The following is a 22,416-nucleotide window of genomic DNA, read 5'->3' on the forward strand; positions in this document are numbered from 1 at the left end:
GGTGAGAGACTCGGGGGGTGTCCAGGAGCTGGGAACACAGCAGGACATGGGTGAGAGACTGGGTGGGGGGCGTCCAGGAGCCGGGGACACAGCAGGACATGGGTGAGAGACTGGGTGGGGGGCGTCCAGGAGCCGGGGACACAGCAGGACATGGGTGAGAGACTTGGGGGGGGGTGTCCAGGAGCTGGGGACACAAGCAGGACATGGGTGAGAGACTGGGTGGGGGGGCGTCCAGGAGCCGGGGACACAGCAGGACATGGGTGAGAGACTGGGGGGGTGTCCAGGAGCCGGGGACACAGCAGGACATGGGTAAGAGACTGGGGGGGCATCCAGCAGCCAGGGACACAAGCAGGAAGTAGGGGAAAGACTGAGGGAGGGGCGTCCAGGAGCCGGGAAGGCAAGCACAACATGACTGTCCACTACTGCTACCTATTTTCCTTTCCCACTTCTGCTTCTTGGACGACGGTGGCCAGGTCCCGTCAGCGGAGGGAGCGGCAGTTGCATGGGGGTCTGAGCTCTTTGCATGGAAAGGCTGTCCCTTCTGCAACGCGTGTGCGGCTGTGGCCCTGCAGATCTCTTTCTGGGGGCCTCTGTGTCCCTTCTACATGCCCCATCTTGTCAGGTTCTGAGGTTCAGGCTGTTGGGGGTTATGCTTTTTAAGCACTTCCCTCCTCATTGTCAAGCAATCCAGGCTCAGCTGTGCTTTTCCTGCCCTGACCCTGAAATCAGCCACTTTATCAGGCCCTAGTCCCTTTGACGTCTGAGCCACTTCGATAGAACAGGGATAAAAGGCCATGTGAACAGCAACCACAAAATCCATGTTTAATAAATACAAATAGCAAGAACTGAGAATGAAAACATTGCAGAGAACTGTATAACCTTAACTGATATTACTCAATTCAGTCCTTGCAATATGTAAATTTTAATGTAACGAGCTTATGAATCTAATCAGAAATTGATTTTAAACCTCCAGTATAGGCAGTGTACGTGAGTGCAGCTGTTTGGTCGCTCTTCTCTGAGCCAGCAGGGCACACGGGGCACTGACAGACTGCTGGTTCTCTGGAGTAGCAGGCAGGAGAACAGCTGCGGTCCCCTGGCCAGCACAGGTGCGCTCCCCATTCTGGTCTCGTCTTCCAGCAGCTCGAGGGGACAGCAGTAGACCAGGAGAGAAGACTGGATCTGGTGGCGAGTCCTTGCTGGCTATGTGCCTACAGTGCCCCCTGCTCCTGGTTTGGTAGGGCTAGACTTGGCCATCCTGAGGTCAAATGTCCTTGGAGGCACCTTCAGGGGCTCAGCCTGGCTGTGGTGGCCCTCATACTGCCAGGCACTCTGGGAGCCCACACTCTTCCCAAATGCCCACAAGTTATAGGGGAAGGCTACATTTTGCTGTGGGTCAGTGGGTGGCTTCTCAAAGGAGGTGCCCAGGCCACTGGTCACTGCCTGTGGCCTACAGTCTGGGTTCCTGTGCTGAAGGAGCTGCTGCTGTTCTTGTGCGCTGTCACACTGCTCCTTAGTACCCACTCATTACACAGGGGACAGCAACACACTCAGCAGTGCAGGGGGATGTCCTCAGAGACCAGGCATTGCAGTCTGGCCACCACTAGGAGGTTTCTCCAGTAGGGTGAGAAAGGACACCCAGAGCTGGGACGGGGAGGTGGGGAGAGCGTGGCAGGTGGTCATCTTGGAGTGGTGCAGGGATCCCATCAGATGCAGCACACTCCCCATGAGCCCTGCCTGCTTTGCCCCCATGACTCACGGGCCAGAGATCTGCTGATGCAGCTGGGCCCAGACAAGGGCACTGCACACAGCAGCACGTGTTCCTTGGCTTCTGGTGGCCAATGGCACACACAGGAAATGAACAGCTTTATGATCAGAGATGGTAGGGTGGCTGGAGCTGGGTTTGGATTTCAGGCAGGGCCCTGCAGGAAAGCCTCCCTGAGGAAGGGACTCGGGGCAAAGGCTGGATGAAGGTGGGACACGTCCCTGCAGTTCCTGGGGAGCAGCCCACTAGGTCTTGGGATGGGGACTCTGAGACAGAAGAGTCAAACTGGAGAACTCACACTTCCTAGCTCCAGAGCTCACTGCAAGAACACAGCGTGACACTGGCACAAAGACAGCTTATGGCCTGTCGGGCAGAAGCCTTGACACAACCCTGGGACACGTGGTCACATGACTCCCGACAAGGGGTCAGGACCATTCAGTCAGCCTTTTCAGCAGATGTGCTGGACAAACTGAGAATCCACAGGCAAGGAAGGAAGCTGGGCCTTCACTTAGCATCACATTTAGAACTGACTCCAACTGGACCAAAGACCTGAACACAAGCCCTAGAACCATAAAACTGCTAGAAGAAAACGGAATGAAACTTCACAGCTGTGGTTTGTGCAATCAGTTCTGGGAGATGATACTAGCAGCATGAGCGACATTAGGTCATGTAAAATTATCAAGTGCCTGTCCATCATGTAAAATTATAAATGCCTGTACATCATGTAAAATTATAAATGCCAGAAGACACAATCAGCAGGAGGAATGAGAGAAAATATCCGCAAATAATACACTGCATAAAGGGTTTGTACAGGCCATATCAGGAACCCCTACATAGCAACAACAACAAGACACAACTCAATTCAAAGACGGGTAAATGTCTGGGGTAGCCACTTCTCCAAAGATAGAGAAACGTCCATCAGCACATGAAAGCTGTCATCTTCAGGTAAATGTAAATCAAAGCCTCACTGAGGCACTGCCTCACAGCAATTAGGATGGCAATGATCACAAAAACACCCAACTGTTGATAAGGGGGTGGAAAATTGGAATCCTTATGCACTGTTGGTAGGAATGCAAAATGATACAGTGATTCGTCAAAAAATTAAAATAGACCTTATGATCATCAATTCTACTTTTGGGTATATACCCCCAAAATTGAGAGCAAGGCCTCAAAGAGCTGCTTATACACCAATGTTAACAGCATGAGTCACAATAGCTAAGACAGATGAAAAGACAAACGAACAAAGTGTGTGCATACATGCACAGAAGAGTATTCCACAGGGAAATGACAGACCCGCTACCACAGGGACAGACCTTGAAGGCAGCTAAGGGAATAAGTGACCACAAAAGACAACCGGTGTATGAATTCACCTCTATAAGGTACCTAGCGTAGTCAAACTCATAGACAGATAGTGGTAGAATGGTGATGCCAGAGACTTGGAGGAGGATGAATGGGGAGTTTGATGAGGGCAGAGTTTTTGTTTGTTAGGATGAAAAATATGTTGGGAATGTATGGTGGTGATGATTAGATAGCAATGTGAATGTACTTAATGCTACTGAATTGTGCACTTAAAAATGGCTAAGATGGTAAATTATGCTGTGTATGTATACTTTACCACACCATAATAAATGGAAGTGAAGAATGCACAAGTTCTTCGAGACCATTTTGTGTGAGAGCACAGATAGAACCTGTGGCTGTTTGCACACACGCAGGACAGGCCGTGAAACTGTCCTGTTAAGTTCACACTCTAGTTCTCACATGGAGCTGTAAACAAGGGTCCAGACTGGATGCTTTCTGTTTGTCTTCTCATTTTTACTTTTAAAAGAGTTTCTTCTTCCTAACGCATGCGTGGTGGATGGAGACGCTTGGGTGACACAGCCAGCCCACAACATCACAGCTTCCTGCAAGGCCTCTGGCACTAAGTTGAGTTCTTTTCATTCTCTCACCAATTCAGGGTACTACCACCTGCCACTGCCACCCAACAGAAAGCCAGAATTAAGTGTACAGCTTTTATCATTACATGTTCTTGCAAAATACACATGTATTTTGTTTTCTATGCATGTGTTGTGACTAATATAAGTAGAATAGTTTAGCATCTTGGAGTTTTAAGTTAGCACTGTGCCTCCTTGTGTGCATGATGTCCATGGCCTACTCCCACCACATGTGATGTTCTCACTCTGCCAGGAATGGACGCAGCTCACCTGATACTGTCCCATGTAGGACACAGCAAGGAGTCCTGTGTATATCTGCCAGATGGCCCTGTGGGGATTTGTAACTATAGAGATGCAAGACAGAGCGGACACCCACTGACCCCTTCATTCCGTCTCTGGAAAGGGCCTCTTCTACATCCCTCGGGCAGGAGCCAGCGGGTTTCCAACCCTGCACCCTCCCATCAACACTTGGCACAAATCCAGCTTTCGGATTTCTGCAGTTTAATCAGTATAAAGTGGTCTAACTTCATTTCGTTTTGCATTCCTGACTAGGAATGAGTTTGAAATCTCTCTGTCAGCCTTTTCTATTTCCCCTTTGTAAACTGTTTTGCAAATCCTTTGCCCATTTTCCTATAAACGTTAGTGTATTAGTCTCTCATTGCTGATGTTATAAATATCACAAATTCAGTGACTTAAAACACTGTGATTCCAGAGGTCGGAGGTCTGGAACAGGTCTTGCTGGGCTCCATTCCCTCTGAAGGCTGTGGAGTCTTTTTCCTCATCTGTTTCAGGATGTAGAAGCCCCCACATTCCCTGCCTCTTGGCCCTTCCCTCCACTTCCAAAGGCAGCGGTTTAACATCTCAAGTCCCTTCCTGGCTGACCGTCTGCCCGCCTCCTCCACATTCACAGAACGCTGGGATTACCGAGGGCCCACCTGATCATCCCACTGAGAAGTCAAGCAGGTGAGTGACTTAATGCCCTCCACAGCCATCACACACCGTGCTGGGCCAGGGACGTATTCTCAGGCTCCAACATTAAGGACATGGGCGTCTCTGGGGGCTGTCATCCTGCCCGCCACTGCATACTTTCTGGATTATTTAGAGGAATTCTATACATGATCTAGACACTGATGCTTAATGGATTTTGCAAATATCATCTCCTTTCTCTCATTTTTCATTCTCCTTTGAAATTTTTAATTTGGTACAATGCAAGTTATGATTTTTTGTCTTAGACATTTCATTTCAGAATTGCTTTTCTGACTTACCTAATAGTATTTTCTCACATATATTTGTCTATTAACTTAATTTTTTAAACTTTCATATTTAAGCCTTTGATCTGTCTATGGTTCACTCTTTGTTCAATTTTATGCAAGTAACTCAGTTTTTGTAACTGACTTTGTAGAACTTTTTGCCTTCCAGAAAGTCAGGCCTTTTTAGCCTTCCTCCTCTCCTTGGTGTTGACACCCTGAGTCTTCAAAACCGTTAGACTCTGGTGAATTTTAAAGATTTACTGAGTTCTTCAAAACTGACCTGGGTCCTGATTTGAAATCACATGGTTTTTATCAATTGAGTGAAGAGAAATGACAGATTTATAATTATGAACATATTCTTAATTAAGCATGAACTCATTCTCCCTTTTAATCATATTGTCTTTTGAGTACTGAGTCTTAGCATTGTATTCTTATGCACTCTGACATAGGCTAACTTCAGGGCATTTTACAGGTTTCTGTGCTGTTAATGTCTGGTCTCTTCAAAGAATACTTTGGTTACTGATAGCACAGGAGAGAGTTGCTCATTTGAGACATGATCTTATATCCCCAATACTTCATTAATATTTCATCTGTTCTAGTAAGTTTGGATTCTCTTAGCTTTCTAGAATAGATTATCACATTTCCTGTAAATAACAACAGTTTCATTTCCTGTTTTTAGATCTTTTCTCTCTTCTCTTTAATATTCCCTGTGCAATGGCAAAGACATCTAGTGCTAGACAAAACCAAAGCCATCACCCTGGTTTTGCTCTTAATCTTCTACACCAGGTATAATGCTTGAGGGATTTTCCTACGATCTTCAGCAACTTTGGGAGATTGTTTTTCTAGTTCTGCTTTAAGAGCTCTTGCCATTAACAGGTATTACGCTTCCCCATGCATTCTGTGTTGACTCAGTGGACTATGCTATTTTTCTCCAGTAATCGATAAAGTAGTCATTTGCACTGATACAAATTCTGTTGAACCAGCCTTGAAGTCTTAAGATAAACTATTAAATCACAATGCTTTAATTCAGAATAGTCTTAAATGTACCTCTAAGTTTAATGCATTAATGTTTTATATTGAATTTTCAAGTACAGTCTCTAACAAAATGGACCTGTTCTTTCTTCTGCATTATTAAACTTGTGTAACACTGCAGTCAGGATTACCTCTGTATCACATGCCATGTTGGCAGCCAAACTGTCTAAGCTAGAAATTGAGTGTTCCTTAAAGTTGAGTGCAATTCACCCAGAAAACTATGTGTGAGAACGTTTTCTGAATGGGAATTTTTGACTTTCATTTAAATTCCTTTAATATTTATCAGCCTACTCAAATTCTCAATATCTATTTCTATTTTGGACTCATATTTTCCTAGTAGGTTATCAGTTTCAAATAAGTTGTCAAATGTGTTAACATATAGTTATTCACAGTATTCTAGTTTTTCTTCTCTTGTATCTGCAGTTATCTCTTCTTAGTCTTTGTTCCCCTGTCACTAGCATCGTCTCTCCTTTTCACTGGTCAATCCTATGAAAGGCATGTTGAATCTTACCAGAACAAGACAAGCCTTGTGAATCTTCTTCTTTTTTCTGCATTCTCTATTTCTGACTTCTGCCCGTTCCTTTATTATTTCCTACCTTACTGGTTCCTTGGGTTTGCTCCATTGCTCCTTTTTCAACTTCTTGACTTGGCTTACCTTGGCATTTTTAATTTTTCAGGTTTCTTAACGTCCTTCTCAGCACTGATTCAGCTGGGTCACTTCATTTAGATATATACTGCTTCATGTTAATTTTTTTCTTTTTTAAAAAATGGTTTATTTATTTGAAAGGTAGCACATGAGAGAGAGAGAGACAGATAGACAGAGAGAGATCAATCTTTTATCTGCTGGTTCACTCCCCAAATGACTGCAACAGCCAGGGCTGGGCCAAGCTGAAGCCAGGAGCCAGGAACTCCATCCGGATCTCCCACATGGGTCTCAGGGGCTCAAGTACCTGGGCAGTGATCTTCTGCTTCATAATCACTCAACTCTAAGTCCTTAAGTTCTCTTAATTTTATTTGTAACACAAGAGATTTTTATAACATTATTTATATAAGCTATTCTTTTATCATTAATTTTCTGGTGGAAGCTAATATAATGTAGGATGGAAAACACACCTCACATGACACATTGTCAGACTCTCCTGAGACAGACACACACTCTGGTTTTGTAAAAATTCTCTGGATGCTTGAAGAGTTAACATTTAGGGTTCAAAATAAACCTAACACAAACTTACCCATTATATTAAGACACTGATATTCCAGCTTGTTTTTTGTTGGCCTAGTTTTCGCAGTGGGGAAAAATCCCCAAATATAGCTGTTCACTCACCCAACTTTTCTTGCAGGTAAGTTACAGAGCTAGCCCTTGGTGGCAGCAGTGCCAGCCATACTGAAGTCTGCAGGGTGTCAGAGCACACAGCACACCCCCACTCCTGCTGCTGCCCTGGCCAGCCTCTCACAGCCCACTCCTCCTAAACACGCTCCCAGCAGCTGGCTCTTCCTTCCTGAAGCCAGTGCTTCCCCTTGCTCCCCTCAGTTCTCCAAGGCAGTGCTTCAGCAGGAAGTGGGCCCTAGCCAGGCCCCAGCTACTGCAAACAGGAATTCCTGGTTTTCTCCAGACTGTACACGGGATAACCTTCAGGGCACATCTTGGAGGGAAGCAGGGTAAAAGGTAGTTTTGCTCCTCTTTACATGTATGTCACTCATGGTTGAGTCTGACTTTGTCACATACGCTCATGGTACAAAAGCAAACAAAAGACATCTTACTGGGACTCACCTTCCCCCATAAGCAGGATCCAAGGTTCAGAGCAGACCCATGGACGGCAAGTGTTCAGATTCAGTGTCACTCAGAGCGTCACAAGCAGACTCGGGACTCACAAAGGGCTGGCCTTCTTTCTTGGAGCCCACCTACCTAAAACACAAACACACAGGCTCTATGAGGTTACACACGGCCTTGTCCATGAGGACCAAGCCTCAGCTAAACTGCTTTTTACATCCAGCAGAGTAGTACTTCTTAGGTATTAAAATGGGGGCTGGCATCACGGCACAGCCGGCAGGGCTACTGCTTGGGGCACCAGTATCCCGTATTAGGGCATCGTTCAGTCCTGGTCACTCTGCTTCCCATCAGGAGCCCTGCCAAAGCAGTCGATGATAACCCAAGTACTTAGGTCCCTGGATGGAGTTCTGGGTTCCATGGGGGCCACTTGGGAGAGTGAACCAATGCATGGAAGATCTCTCTTTCTTCACTGCACTCTCTGTCTCCGTGAGTTTCAAACAAACAAATCTTTATTTAAAAAAAAAAAAAGGCATTTGAGTGTAAGGCACAGTGTGAGACATGAAGAAATGATGCCAGCAAGAGCTTGTCTGGGAACACTGTAGCTCCACACACGGGCAGCCTTCCCTTCCACAAAGGAGAAGTCCAAAAGGAGTTTTTCTGGTCAGATTGTATAGACTTTCCTCTTACCACCTTCAGCTGATGCAGCATTTACTGACTGCTACACTAACGTCCAGACACTGAGCAAGAGCCCACTGCGCTCCCAGACAACACGCTTGTCCCTCACCAGCTGCCCTGTGCACACTCTGCTTTTCCGGACGCACCTTTCTTCTCAGTTTAACTTTCTACTTTTTGACCTCAGGTTTGGTACAAGTGCTAGAAATGTGGTCTCCAGTCAAAAGAACCCATTTTCCACAACACCTCCTCTCTGCCGTGTCTTGACGCTGCTCCAGGGGTACAAATTCATGACCTCCACACACGCTAACGTGGCAACTTAGCAGGCTTATTCCCGAAAGCATCCAAGTCTGGAATTGTGAGACCACGGCACCAGAAACAGTTAGAAACTTGTGTCAAATGTCTGAGCTCTTCCAAGTCAACTGCTAGACCACAAACAATAACACTAGCTGGAGTTGTTTCAAGCTCACATGCCTGATCCAATAGTACAAAGATGGAATGAAACAAAAGGAAATAAATGAGAAACACTGGGAGGACAATGCTGAGTAAAAACATCCTGCTTTGGTTCAGAGGCACCTTGGGAAGGCAGCCGTTCACAAGCAGTGCAGGGCTTGAGGGTGTGGATATTTCAGAAACCACTGGCATGCATACTCCAAAAAAGCGCATTTTATGGCATGTAAATTATATCTCAATTTTTTAAAGGCAATAAATGTTCAAAAGATAAAAAACCAGAAAAGAAAGCAATGGAGGAGCACTCGCATTAAGCATTACAGAATTAACACCATCCTCCAAAAACTGCATTAAAACGGTCTTAACAAAACAGTAAGGCATAAACCCACAAGCTGACTAGGACGCCAGGAGAAGAGAGAGCAGTGAGAAGAGTGGCCACTTGGTGCTGGACAGGGCATAGATGGGTGGGTGGTCAGTGGCATGGAAGGCTGAAGATGATGCCTAAAAGCAGAAGACTCATGAGGACGCCCAGAGACGACCTCTTGGTCCCAGGGGTTCCAGAGGCAAGCTGGAGAGGTAAGTGGCGAAAACAAGAGCAGTTGCTGGAATTCTTCATAAGGAAGCACCCCGGCCCTGGCAGTGCTACAGGCCTCTCGGGTTGAGTACTTTTTGATCCCAGGAAAGACGGGAGGCTTTCTCTCTGGGGGGGGGGGGGGGGGGGCGCTATTTAGGAGATGGATTCTATGGTCACAACTGGGACTCAAGTAGAGAAATGCTATTATTAAAGTAGGGGATTACATGTAAGAGAACAAACGAAATCATGGCACCGCTGTCCCCTTCTCCCAAGAGCTTCTCAAGATTTTAGCAGCCAGGATAACTCTCAAATCAGAACTGAGAATTCATCTGTCAACAGTGTATGTGGCCAAGACAAGGAACCTGTAGCTTCTGTCACTAACTAATCCCAGAGTTAAGCAGCCAGACCCCTGCTGACAGCCTGCAGGGCAGCCTACAGGGGAAAGGCCTCATCAAGTAACCCTCCAGTATGAAGGGCAGGGCTCCCACAAAAAACCAGAAAATAGACATTCAGTAAGAGAGTGCAGGGGCAGTAGAACATTACAACACCTCTAAGATGAATAGGACCTGTATACTCATAAAGCAAGAGCAGGGAGTCAGGAACCGAAGTGAAAAATAAAGAGCTCTCGGAGTTTAAACATAGATAGCAGAAATTACAGAAACAAAGGTGAACTGAAAGCATAGAGATGAGCTGAGATAATCTCCCAGAAAAAAAAAAAAAAACAAAAGGAGAAGGAAGTAGAAATAAGAGAGGTAAGGACAGAAAGTCAGAGAATTCATCAGAGGTGCAACATCTGAATAACACAGGCTCTTTAAGTAGAGTACAGAGAAATCAGAGAAGAATGAACGACTGGAAATATAATACACGATGTGCCCACATTGAAAGGACCCAGTCAATACTCAGTAGGAACAGACGAAAAGCAGTTCCATCTCAAGATCATAAAACCTTTCAGATACTACACTCTGATCACCAGTCCTAAACCAAGTATCCTCAAAGGCATTAGACTTACATTACAGCAACACCAGAAGTGAGAAACAGCTGACTTTTCAGGGTAGATTTCTGGGTTTTCATAGAATAACACAGATATCTAAATGTAATCTCTCCACATCGTCTAAAACATCACTGATGGACAAAGACGAGAAACAAAGCTAGTTTACTGTATACTGTGGCACGACTCCATGACAGTGAATGTGACACTTTGAATGAACTGAACTGCAATGATGGATTTGACCAGGAAAATGACCCTACAGGATGGACAGAATGAGGGAGAGTGTAGAGGAGGAGAGGAGGCTGAGGGGTCCCTGAGGCTGCAGAGCACAGGCAACATCAGTCCCAAGGGAAGACTCCAGATTCCACCCCAAAGACAACGAGAACAGACTTCCTGGGGCGAAGCCAAAGCACCCAGCTGTGCACCAGGACAGAGATGATGAGCTGGGGGTGACGCACCTTAGAGGAGATGGAGGGCCTGGACGAGGAAGGCAGATCTCAGAATTGAGGTAGGAATAAAGAGCATACAAAAAGAGAGGAAATGAAGATAAAAGATAATAAAAAATAAAGTAAAAGATTACCAAGGAATTCGAAGACACACTGACTCACCCCATTTCCCAGGGTACCATGTAGGTTTTTAAAATCTGTAGAAAAGAATGCTCTTGGACAAGGAAACCTGGCCAGCCACCCCAGGTCCCTCCACAGAGCCCTCCCTGTGGGCAACAGCTGACACTGCTAGTGTATGATCATCCAAGAACTTGTAAAATAAATAGAAAAAAAGGTGTGTAGAATTCCTGTGGGCAAACCATCTTCCCAAGGAGGCAGACCCACCTCTGAAGCCCAGGAGAGTCTGTGAGAAGGACTCGGAAAACAAGGGCTAGTTGGTGAAGCGACTCCCAGCCACAAGGCAGAGGAGCCCAGAGCTACAAAACAGCACACGCAGCAACAGAGACAAAAAACTAAGGCTCCCCATGGCTACAGAGAATTAAAATAAACTGAACAAGAAGCTGTGAATAGCCTATAAAAGAAACTAAAGAGAAAGACAAAACTCAGCTGAGAAATAAAGACTAATCCAAAAGGCACCCAGAAACTGAATTCAACTGAATGCATAAGGGTTACTGCAGAAAGGACCACGAACATCAAGAGAAAAAAAGCACAAAGCAAAAGGCTAAAAATGATAAAAGAAGAACTGACAGATACATAGAATGGGGCAAGAATGATCCAAGAAGCACATATCAGAATCCGCAAAAAAGAAAAGCAAAACCATGAAACACAGGTAACACTTAAAATTAAAAACCTAGAAATGCCTTTAGGGGAACACAGCATCTCTGAACTGCAAAGGTTCTTCGGGCACCTGCACAAACTGGCCCACGATGGCCACCTCTAAGGCTGCCCCAGTAAGTTCTGAAAATGTAAAAGAAAATTCTTGGGACTCTCAGCAGAAAGACAGCTCATTGTGAGACACCACATCCACAGATTCAACCAACTGGGGTTCCGAAACATTCAGGAATAAGAGTGTCTTTAGTGAACATGTAAGACTCATTTCCTGTTCTTGCTCTCTAAACAATACAGGGTAACATCTATTCACACAGCATTTGCATTGTATTAGGTATTTTTTTTTTAAGATTTATTTTATTTTATTTATTTGAAAGACAGAGTTATACAGAGAGGGAGAGACAGAGAGAGAGAGAGAGGTCTTCCATCCACTGGCCCACTCCCCAAATGGTCATAACAGCCGGAACTATGCAGATCCAAAGCCAGGAGCCAGGAGCTTCGTCCAGGTCTCCCATGGAGGCTCAGGGGCCCAAGCAGTTGGGCCACCCTCTACTGCTTTTCCAGGCCACAGCAGAGAGCTGGATTGGAACTGGAGCAGTCGGGACTCGAACCGGTGCCCATACGGGATGCCAGCACTGCAGGCCAGAGCCTTAACCCACTGCGCCACAGCACTAGTCCCGTATTAGGTATTATATGTAGGTTTTATCTATATATACATACACATATATATAGGGTATTTTATATATATATTATATTAGGTATTTTATTTATACATTTTATAATTTATACAAATGAATACATGTAAAATTATATACCTAGAATACATGTCAGTGGGTTTACTCACCTATTAAGAGTTTCAAACTGACTCACAAAACCAACTCTGCTTTATACAGAAATTGCTAAGTGTTTAATAAAGGCTAAATATCAAAGAATGTCTAAAAGTGCACCAGCAAATAGGGGAGACAAAAACATAGAAGCAGGCTTCATAAAGCAGAAGCCAGAGTTGTCAGACAAAGAGACAGAAACACAGTAGTAATAACAAACCTACCACTTCACTGCCAGCCCAAAGCAGGCTACAGGGTCAAGCAAGCAGACACAAGAGAGCTGATGACATGAAGCAGCTATTAGGGATACACACACTGAACCCTGAACTCCACTGGCAGAGAACAGACATCCTTAAGCACAGCTGACACCGTCATTTAAAAATCCAGCTTATTAGGGCACACAGAAAATCTCAGTAAATTACATGAAGTAGAAATAGTACACACAGTAGCCCCTGCAATGAGATCAGAAACATCAACTTTAACAAGGATCATTCCGTTTGCAATTCACATTGTTTTAGAAATATCTAAAGGGACCTGCTTTACAAAATATACCCCTGCAGGGCCCCAAGACGTCACTAAATTGGTAAGGAACACGACACCATGAGCCCCGAAATTCAGAACGCAGTATGATGCCCAGGCGCGTTCCTACAAGGGCCCACTTCTCCCAGCAACACCAGCATCCTGCGGATTGGACGTAAGCGTGAGGGCGACCTCCAGGGGAAGCGCTCTGCTGCTCCAAGAGCAGAGTGAGGGGGGGGGGGGGAGAAGACGCAGGGGCAGGTACTTCCCTCTCCTCCTCTCCATGGCTGCCCCGCTCTGCTGTTCAGAGTGCAGCACAAGTGACTATTAAAACCATCTTGCTGAACAGGCCGCCACAACAAATCAGCTTCAAAGGACACAGCCCCGAAGGACGTCACATGCCCTTCTGGGCACAGCCCAGACAAAAGAAGTGCACTCAGCTGCAAACTGCACGCATGCACACACATAGGCAGCTGCACACGCTCTCACACACAGGCAAATGCACACACTCTACTCGTGTGAGCACGCACAGTAACTGCACACGCCCACACACTGGCAGACACTATTATTTCTGCTCTTCGTGAACAGCTTGGCCTTTGCCAGGAGCTTAATGAGTCTCCCTCCATTTCCCCCCCTTGCCTCTTGGGCAGTAGGGCAGCCACTTGAGACAGGGACCCACAGCTTACATGTCCCCTTGCTCCTACGACTAGCTAAGAAAACTGAACTGCTGATCACCCTCCCTAGGGTGGCTCTTCAGGAACCACGGTGTGCTCTTCTCTGGGAGAAAGGTCAGGAAGATCCCTGATCTGAAGCTTTACATCTCTAGTAAAAAAGAGTCCAAGAATTCACAACTGACAGAATCCACAATTAACAGAATTCTGCTTAATCTTAAGTAGAGCAAAAACAAAAAGTGTTTATGAGTATGTACATAAACTCAGAGCCAGTCGTCTTTTCATGAATTTGTCTGGAAAGCAAGGAATTCAAGCTTTTGTGCCTAGCATGCAGGAATCGCTCAGTTCCCTCACAGACAGAACGAGGGAACTACATTCCCTCACCGCACTGCATGAGGACACAGCACGGTCGGGGACGCCCAATGCCCACGGCCTGTCGGGAGCGTCCAGTGCTGAGACACCGCTCTACCGGAAGACGGGACCCAGGAGTCCTCTCTTCTTCCCTCATAACCTCCAGCCAAGCTGGACTCTGTCCTGGCAGGTATATCCTAGGCTGTGCTAATGGGGGAGAGAGGACACAGAGTGTGGTCACCTGGGGTCCCTTCATTTAGAGTGGGGTGCATGGGGGGTAACAGGAAGGGCTTTGGAGGGCAGGAGGCACACTCACCTCGCCCCCAGCCCCACTGCATCACAGGAAGTCTTTAGGCCCGGGGCACTGTCCGTGCCAGCTTCTAGCCAGGATATCAGTGCTCACAGTGGTAACGTGGAAGACTCCCCTGAGGTGGGGCCACCCCCAATGGCAGTGCATCTCCTAACTCAGTGGTGACCTCCACATCAAAGGGCAGGCCCTGGGGAGGTCATGTGCCAGCCAGGCTTCTGGGCCATGGTGACAGACCTGAAGAGCTCAGGGAGGGAGATGAGGAGCTGTCAGGGACAATGTCCCAGCTGGACAGGAAGGTGAGGACACATGGAAGTGAGTGTGGCTGAGGGAGAGGGGCAGAAGGAGCTAGAGAAGAGAGGAACAGGACAGCGGGATGTGCAGCCCAGGGAAGGCTGCGACACAGGCAACTGGCTCCTGGTGTGGAGAGGGCAGGACGGAGGCCTGGAGAGAACAGGGGGACTCTGCAGTGGTCCGTGACTGTGAGTGAGTAGTGGAGAAGTACATCGAGACCAGGAGGGCTCACGGCTGGGGAGCTCCATGTGATGAGTCACAGTCTAGCCAAACTGACAGCGTCCATCAGGCGGGAGATGTCAGCTCACTCCTCAACATAGTTCACACAGGTGTGCCCCAAAAAAGGTCATAAAGACACAGCATACATGAACAACACAAAACTGTGATGGTGTGAGCACATGTGTGTGCACTGCTCCCTTCCTTCCCCAGTTGGGTCTCCAGGGTGGCCACGCTGGGAAGGGGTGGGACCTTCAGAAGGTGGGGTCCCGTCGGAGGGTCTTGAGTCATGTGGGGTGTGTCCTAAGCAGGGATTAAAGGAGCTGCTCCTGTTCTCTGTGACAGCCCCTGGTTTATGGTGTGGCCTTCCTCTGGCACATGTCAACATTTACCACAAGGTCCTCACCAGATCTGAGCCAACACAGGTGCCATGTCCTTGAATCTCCAAAGCTGTGAGTGTAAGTAGCCTAGGTCAGGTGTTTCAATACAATGGTGAGTAGCTGATGGATGTATGTGCATATAAGGCTCCATGTCTGACCGCTAGAGGTAATGAACTCTGAAGCCCTCGGAGAACAGAACAAACTGACAGCCTGTTAGCTCATAACTCAAGCTCCAAAATCCTGAATACATGAACCAACACACCATGCCTTCTAGCCACTAACCAGTTAAATGAAACGTCATCAGCGAAAGATAACTTCATAATAATTCTCTTGGATAATATATTTTAAAAACGCTTAAGTAAGAAGTGAATGAAAACTACATAATGAAATTAGAAAATCATTAGACTTCAACTATAATAAAATTATTAGGTGCCACAACTTGTAGCATGAAGCTGCAACAGACTTACAGGAAAGTTTACAGCTTTAAAAGCTGTTGGGAATAAAGGCAGCAAGACATTGAGTCAACTTAAGAAGTTAGAACAGAAAGTATAAGGAAGGTAATCAAATTAAAAGATCAGAAATTAAGCAGATAAAAAAAGAGTGTCATTTGAGAAGGTGAATAAATTCAAAAGAATTCTTTTTGAAAGGTCTGAACACGATTCAACCCTCTGAGGAGATTCATCCGGAACAACTGAGGGGCACGGACTCTGGACAAGCCGGGGAGAACATGTGCACTCTGGGCATGAGCTGTGGGACAGCAGAGGGGAGGTGGGCTTGCTGGGTCCACGGGACTGTAAGAATGACACGGCAGTGAGGCACCTGTTGTTTGCTGTTTCATCTTCCTGCGTATTCCCAGCCAGGTTCCTAGGACGCCTCATAATCTAAACGTGCCGATAGACCAAGGCAAAATGGTCGTGGTAAGAAAGCCAGCTGCCTCTGGGGCAGGGTCTGGGGCGAGACAAGTCAGAGAGCCTTTGACAACACCTGGCCCGCTACACACTGAGATGGCAGGAAACACGCACAATGTACTCACATACCACATGCATGCACACTCATACACATACTGATACACCACACACACACACACCACACACGTACCATACACACACAGATACACCATCTGCCCACACACTTACACACACACACTACACATACACATCAGACACTACCCACACACTACCCCCTCACACTCTTACACACTCATATACACATGTACACACACCACTCACACCATTTACTCACTCAGACACCCCCACACTACAGTCATACACCACACCCACAAAGTCACACACATATACACATGCAGACTCACAACCACATACACAGTTACACACACACTACATACTCACATGTGACACACACATTCACATCACACTCATACACTTATGCACGTGCACACACACCTACATACACACACCCTATCAGAAGGGGCTGAATTGCGGGCCTGGATTCCATTCTCATCTGGCAGTAAGGGGGCACCCTTCTCCCTCCCATGGCCTCAGAGAAGAGCAGAAACAGAGACTGGGCCACCCCCACCCCCAGTTTCCTGGCAACACAGCAGCCCCTCCCTGCTGTTAAAATAGGAGACTTTTGTTGAATTCAGGACCTCACAACTTAACAGTCAAAATTCCAGGATATGATACAAACCAAAACTGCTTGTCACACCCAAAACAAGAACATCTCAGCATGAGAGAGGGAAGAAACGCAGCAACTGCTAGCACAGAGATAACAGAGGCGTTGGCGTCCTCCGACGTGGGGGGAAGGCTCTGTGGTATAGTAGTAAACCCACCGCTTACAATGCTGGCATCCCACGTGATGCCAGTTTGAGCCCCGGATAATGCACCTGGGAGAAGCAGCAGAAGATGGCTCAGGTGCTTGGGCCCCTGCACCCACATGGGAGACCTAGCAGAAGCTCCTGGCTCCTACCTGCACCAGTCCTGGCCGCTGTGGCCATCTGGAGAGTGAACCAGCAGATGGGAGACCTCTCTCTCTCTCTCTCTTTCTGACTCTCCCTCTCTGCAACTCTGACTTTCAAATAAATGAATACATCTTTTTTAAAAAAAGAATTCTCTGACAGTAATTTTAAAGCAGCTATTGCCAGATGCTTCAAAGAGCATTTATAAACATGGTTAGGGAAAACTTCCAAAAAAGCCTCAGCAAACAAATAGGAGATTTGAAGAACAAAAAGCAAACAACAAAAACCAATACAAATGAAACAATCTCTATAGCAATGAAGTAAACTGAATTCATGATGAAAAAAAAAAAACTTTCCCCCTTGAAAAAAAAAAAAAGAAAAGAAATCTACACACCTGGGTGGTCTCATTGAAGAATTTTATCAAACACTTCAAGAAAAATGAGCCCCAAGTTTAGATAACTTTCAGAGAAAACAGAGTTGAAGGAGAACATTTGCTGATTCTGTTCCAGGTTACTGCTACCCTGATACCACAAGCAGAGTTCAGGACAGGATAAAAGAGGAAAACTATAGACAGGTTTCTCTCATGAATGCTGATGTAAATACACTAACAATTAGCAAAGAGTCCAGTGATAGGTAAAAGACTTGCAGGCCATGACCAAGTGGGATTCACTCAGGCATGCACAGCCGATGCCATACTGAAAGATCGGCCAGTCAGTGTGACCCACCGTGTCAGAAGCCGAAGCATGAAAACCTACGCAGGCACATAGAAAGTGCTGAGCAAAATCCAGTGCTCACGTATGATGGAAAACCACCAGCAATTTAAGAATGGAGGGAAACTGCCTCAACCCAGGTTATCTGCCTTAGTCGGTTCAGGCTGTGGAAGGAGCACCACACGGGGTGAGACCAGGTGCCCTTGTGTCAGGTGACTCGCTGCCTCCTGGCTGCTTCCTCACACAGAGGGAGGAGGGTGCGCGAGCTCCGCAGCAGAATCGGCCAGGCTGCCCTCCTCCCCAAGGCCACAAGAGGCTGTCACAGCAGGTTTGTCACAGCAAACCTGTCCCTGGGCCCTGCCATCAGGACACTATTCCCACCCACCCCCACGACCTTCGGGGGCCTGCCAGTGGAGAGGGGTGCTGATTTCAACTCCTGGGTCCACTTTGGCTCTTAACTCGGGAACACACAAGCTAACCCTGGACTCCCAATTCCTCCTGAGTAGGCCTCTGGGGACCTCTGCCACATAGCACGAGGAGTAGCCCCAGGCTTGCCAGGAGCTGCCGCAGATCTCACAGGCCGGCCTTGCAAAGCTGCCACCACTTCCGGGAGTGCGAGCCAGGTGAGCAGGAGCATTCCCAGGTGCCCCTTGCTGCCCTCAGGCCGAGCCTCCCTGCCTGGTGCACACACTTCCTGTCTGACGGCTCCTGTGCCCTGAGATCTTCAACCTGCTGGTCGTGCTGCACTAGGAGACCTCGGCCTGTCTGCCCCTCCTCCACCGCGGCTGCTGCTTGACTTCTTAAAACCCGAATATCACCTGTTTCTTGGATCCCCTCTGAGCAGCTGTCTCTGATATTTTAAATCAGTGCTGCCTGAAGAGTAAGCTGGCCCATTTTCCTCACAATTTTCTTTCATCCACGTGCAGTTCCAGAACCATTTCTGCTTCCACGGTGTTTCCACAGCCACACGAGCTCTCTGTGAATTCAGCAGCCTGGTGGGGGCAAGGCTACTGAGGCCTCCCCGGCAGTCGTGAAAACAGGCTGTGCCGCGCAGCAGAATCGGCCGGCTGCCCTCCTCCCAAGGCCACAGAAGGCTCTGTCACGGCACGGCTGTACTTAGAAAACCTTCGGTTACCTTTAAGGCCGGCAGGTGAGTTATACATCACGACTTAAGTACATTCTTTCATGAGAGCCCTGCACAAGATGTGCTTTGATGGCTGGCAGCACAGACACCAGGAACCACCAAAACAAGAGGCAGCAGCTAGGACTCCCTCTTCCTACAGGGTCTGCCTGAACCTCTGCCCACCTCTCCACTCAACTCTGCCTTCAGTACCCACCCCCCCAGACTCCTGGGTCGGCATGGCTTCATGAGTCAGAATTTCAGGGCAGCCATTGGCCGGAGGAGGGGCAGAGGGCAGAGACCTGGAGACCATGGACATCACCTACTGCTGAGGAGTGGGGAGTACCTGAGGGACACCGGCCAGCCTGGCTCCTCCCTTTCCCACCCGGGACACTCTGGGCACAGCCTGGGACCCTCCCTGCACTTGGCTTTCCCTTCGGTGCCTAGACAATGTTCCCCCATCCTCAGAGGTCACCAAGTAGTGACCAGCTCATGAGTGCTAATTGGAGCATATGTCCTAAATTTGGCTCCAACACCTAAACACCAGAAGACTTCATATTCAAATCTGATCTTGTGACTTGAAAAGATGACCTAGAGGGGCTGGCTGTGGCATAGCAGTAAAGCCTCTGTTTGAGGCATCCCACATGGGCACCAGTTCAAGTCCCGGCTGCTCCACTTCTGATTCAGATTCCAGCTAATGTGCCTGGGAAAGCAGCGGAAGGTGGCCCAAGGGCTTGGGCCCCTGCCACCCATGGGGGAAACCTGGCAGAAGCTCCTGGCTTCAGCCTGGCCTAGACCTGGCTGTTGCGGCCATTTGTGGAGTGAACCAGCAGATGGAAGCACGCGCTCTCTTTCTCTCTCTCTCCCTCTTTCTCTCTCTTTCCCTCTGTCTCTGTAACTCTTTCAAATAAATAAATAAATCTTAAAAAAAAAAAAAAAAAAAAGATGAGCTGGAGGCTCTGGCCCATGGAAGTGGCAGCCCACGGACCTCCCTGCTCAGGCTCCCCACCAGCACCTGAGCGCAGCCCAGAGACAGATGTTCCCACCAGACCTCGCCCCTTCGCCCCTGACCTCTCCCATGTGCTGGCCACCCACGCCCTTGGTCATACATGTTGGGTTTTGGCACTGTCTAGCCATGCTCTGGGGGACCCAGTCTGGGATTCTGAGGAACAGAGCGCCTCCTGCTGGAGCAGCCTTGCACTCTGCCTCTCCTACCAAGTCGCCCAGTAAGATGTGGCAACGTGCCCATCAGCTAGAGCCAGCTGGGGTGCGTAAGCTGGCAGAGGCCAAAGCAGGGAAAGACGCATCTGATCTTGGCCTGCAGCACAGGCACAGGCCCAGTGCCAGGCTCCAGGGCAGCACTGTCGCGGCCCAGAAAGCAGCTCTCTGCTCGACGCTTCTTCCCTTCTTTTTCCAGCTTTAAATTCTACGACACGAAGTGCTTCATTAAAAACAAAGTCCAAAATTTTTCCAAACACTAAAGGAAAATGCTACTTACTCATAAACAAGACCCCTACTTGCTCCACGGTAACCTCACTTAACACAACGACTCTGAGCCAAGGCTGCGTCCACGACCTGGTCCTGCGTCCCCGCTGCTGGAGGGGCAGTCCCTGGCCCAGGGTGTGGCCGAGGCCTGCAGGTTGGCCTGTGGAGATGCCCCCCTGCGGCTGGGTGTGGTCGTTCAGCTCGGTCTGCAGTGCAGCTGCCTTTGCTGCTCCAGATGTGCCTGATGGCGGACAGGGAACCCCAGAGTCTTAATCCCCTTCAGAACATGGCAGATGCAGAGGGAGCTGCCACGCTGAGTGGAAAATTCTCCAAACCTTAAGTTCTGAGCACTTACGCTTGCGTGGTATATAAAGCATTGTTCAGACTGTCTGTCTGTGCTGATATAATAAAGCATGGTGCAGAACATTCAGGCTCCTGTGGGTGTAATAAAGCATTGTTCAGGGTGAATCCGTGGTATTTCTAGAAGAAGCTGCCGTAGCTGCTATGTCACTGACGGGGACAGTCAATGGCTGCCCCACTATCTGCACACGTGTGACGCTCCGCACTGTCTGCACACATGTGAACCTCTCGCATGGATTTGCCTTCACTTCCGAAGCTTGAGTAACAGACAGTTAAGCATACTAATCAGCTTTGGTAAACTCCTTAAAACAGGAGAGGACAGTGTTCCCAACGTTTCCCTTGTCCAACAGAACTGCACAGCCCTCTCTGTCTGACAAACTGGGGACTTAGCCTCAAGGACCGAGTCAGCCCTCCAGGCCACTGGTACCTGAGAGGGTGGGGTGGGGTCCTACTTCCTCCCAGCAGGAGAGCAGAGCTCTCACCTCACCTGTAGCTTTTCCAAACACAGACGTACATGTTCAAGGTTGGCTTTGCAGGGATAAGAGAAAAACAGGCATCAGACTCCACATGTACACAGCATACGAACACCATGGGGGTGACACAGGGGTGTTCCCTGCAAGTCAGTTATGAAAGTTAGAACAAAAACCTAAAGCGGAGACATCAGTGGCCACACACCAAGGGGGGAAGAAGACAGTGGCCACAGGAAGACACCGGGGCAGCACACTGTGGGGGCTCTACAACTTCTTGGGCAGCAGAAATACTCAACCGTGTGAAGCCACTGAAGTACGTGTTGCTCAATGACACAGGGCAGATGTCATCATGACACCCATGCATTTGCTCTGTTTTGTGTGTATGAACACATCTGCACATGGACACACGCATACATGTGTGGGTAGTGTGTGTGTGTGTGTGTGTGTGTGGCGGCAATGCAATGTGTAAAACTGTTCATATGCTGTGGCTCCTAGGTCCTGGACTACTCATGAGGGACAGGAGTTCCTCAGGGGACCACAAAGCACCTGTCACCTCATTTAGGCAGGGCAGGAAGAAGCATCCCGGAAACTCCAGCATGACGAGGGACCAAGGCGAAAAACAGAACAAAGTATTTCCACGGGACCTACGTGCATTTCTTCTGGGAGACTTCATGGAGCACCCCGGGGTGGGCACTGCAACCTGAGTGCTGGTCTCTGCTCGCCACCACCTGGCCACAGCAGGGGAGAGCAGGGTGGGCCCAGCTTTATGTCCTCAGCTTTGCCTGAGCCCTCATCCTCTCCCTCACACACCAGGCATGGAAGCACAAAGGTCCATCCAAATCCAAACTTGAAATGCCAAAAACTACATAGCTGTAGCACTTCAAAGAAACAAATACAGAAAACCACACATGTCTGTTTTCATCCAAGAACAAAAATACCGGAAATTCTTAGTGAAAAACTCATGTTAAGAGGCCCAGAAATACCCAGCAAGATATAACCCAAAATGTGCAGGGCTGTGGCTTCCTTCCTCCTCCAACCACCCCTGTGGACGTGCAGCCCCAGCTCTCGCCTGGGGCCCCATGCCCACAGA

General features: G+C 48.1%; 1 protein-coding gene across 9 annotated transcripts in view; it reads right to left on the minus strand.

Annotated features, from left to right (window-relative positions):
- PCBP3 (poly(rC) binding protein 3) overlaps positions 1-22,416 on the minus strand; it is a 272,594-nt gene that overhangs the window by 65,801 nt on the left and 184,377 nt on the right. For all 9 annotated transcript variants that reach the window (XM_070071737.1, XM_070071750.1, XM_070071743.1 and 6 more), the window contains one exon: positions 7,747-7,881. In XM_070071737.1, the coding sequence (XP_069927838.1) occupies positions 7,747-7,756 (10 nt within the window). In that variant the 5' untranslated portion in view covers positions 7,757-7,881. The remainder of the gene's footprint in view (positions 1-7,746; positions 7,882-22,416) is intronic.

This window comes from Oryctolagus cuniculus, chromosome 4 (assembly GCF_964237555.1).
Source record: "Oryctolagus cuniculus chromosome 4, mOryCun1.1, whole genome shotgun sequence".
Lineage (NCBI taxonomy): Eukaryota > Metazoa > Chordata > Mammalia > Lagomorpha > Leporidae > Oryctolagus > Oryctolagus cuniculus.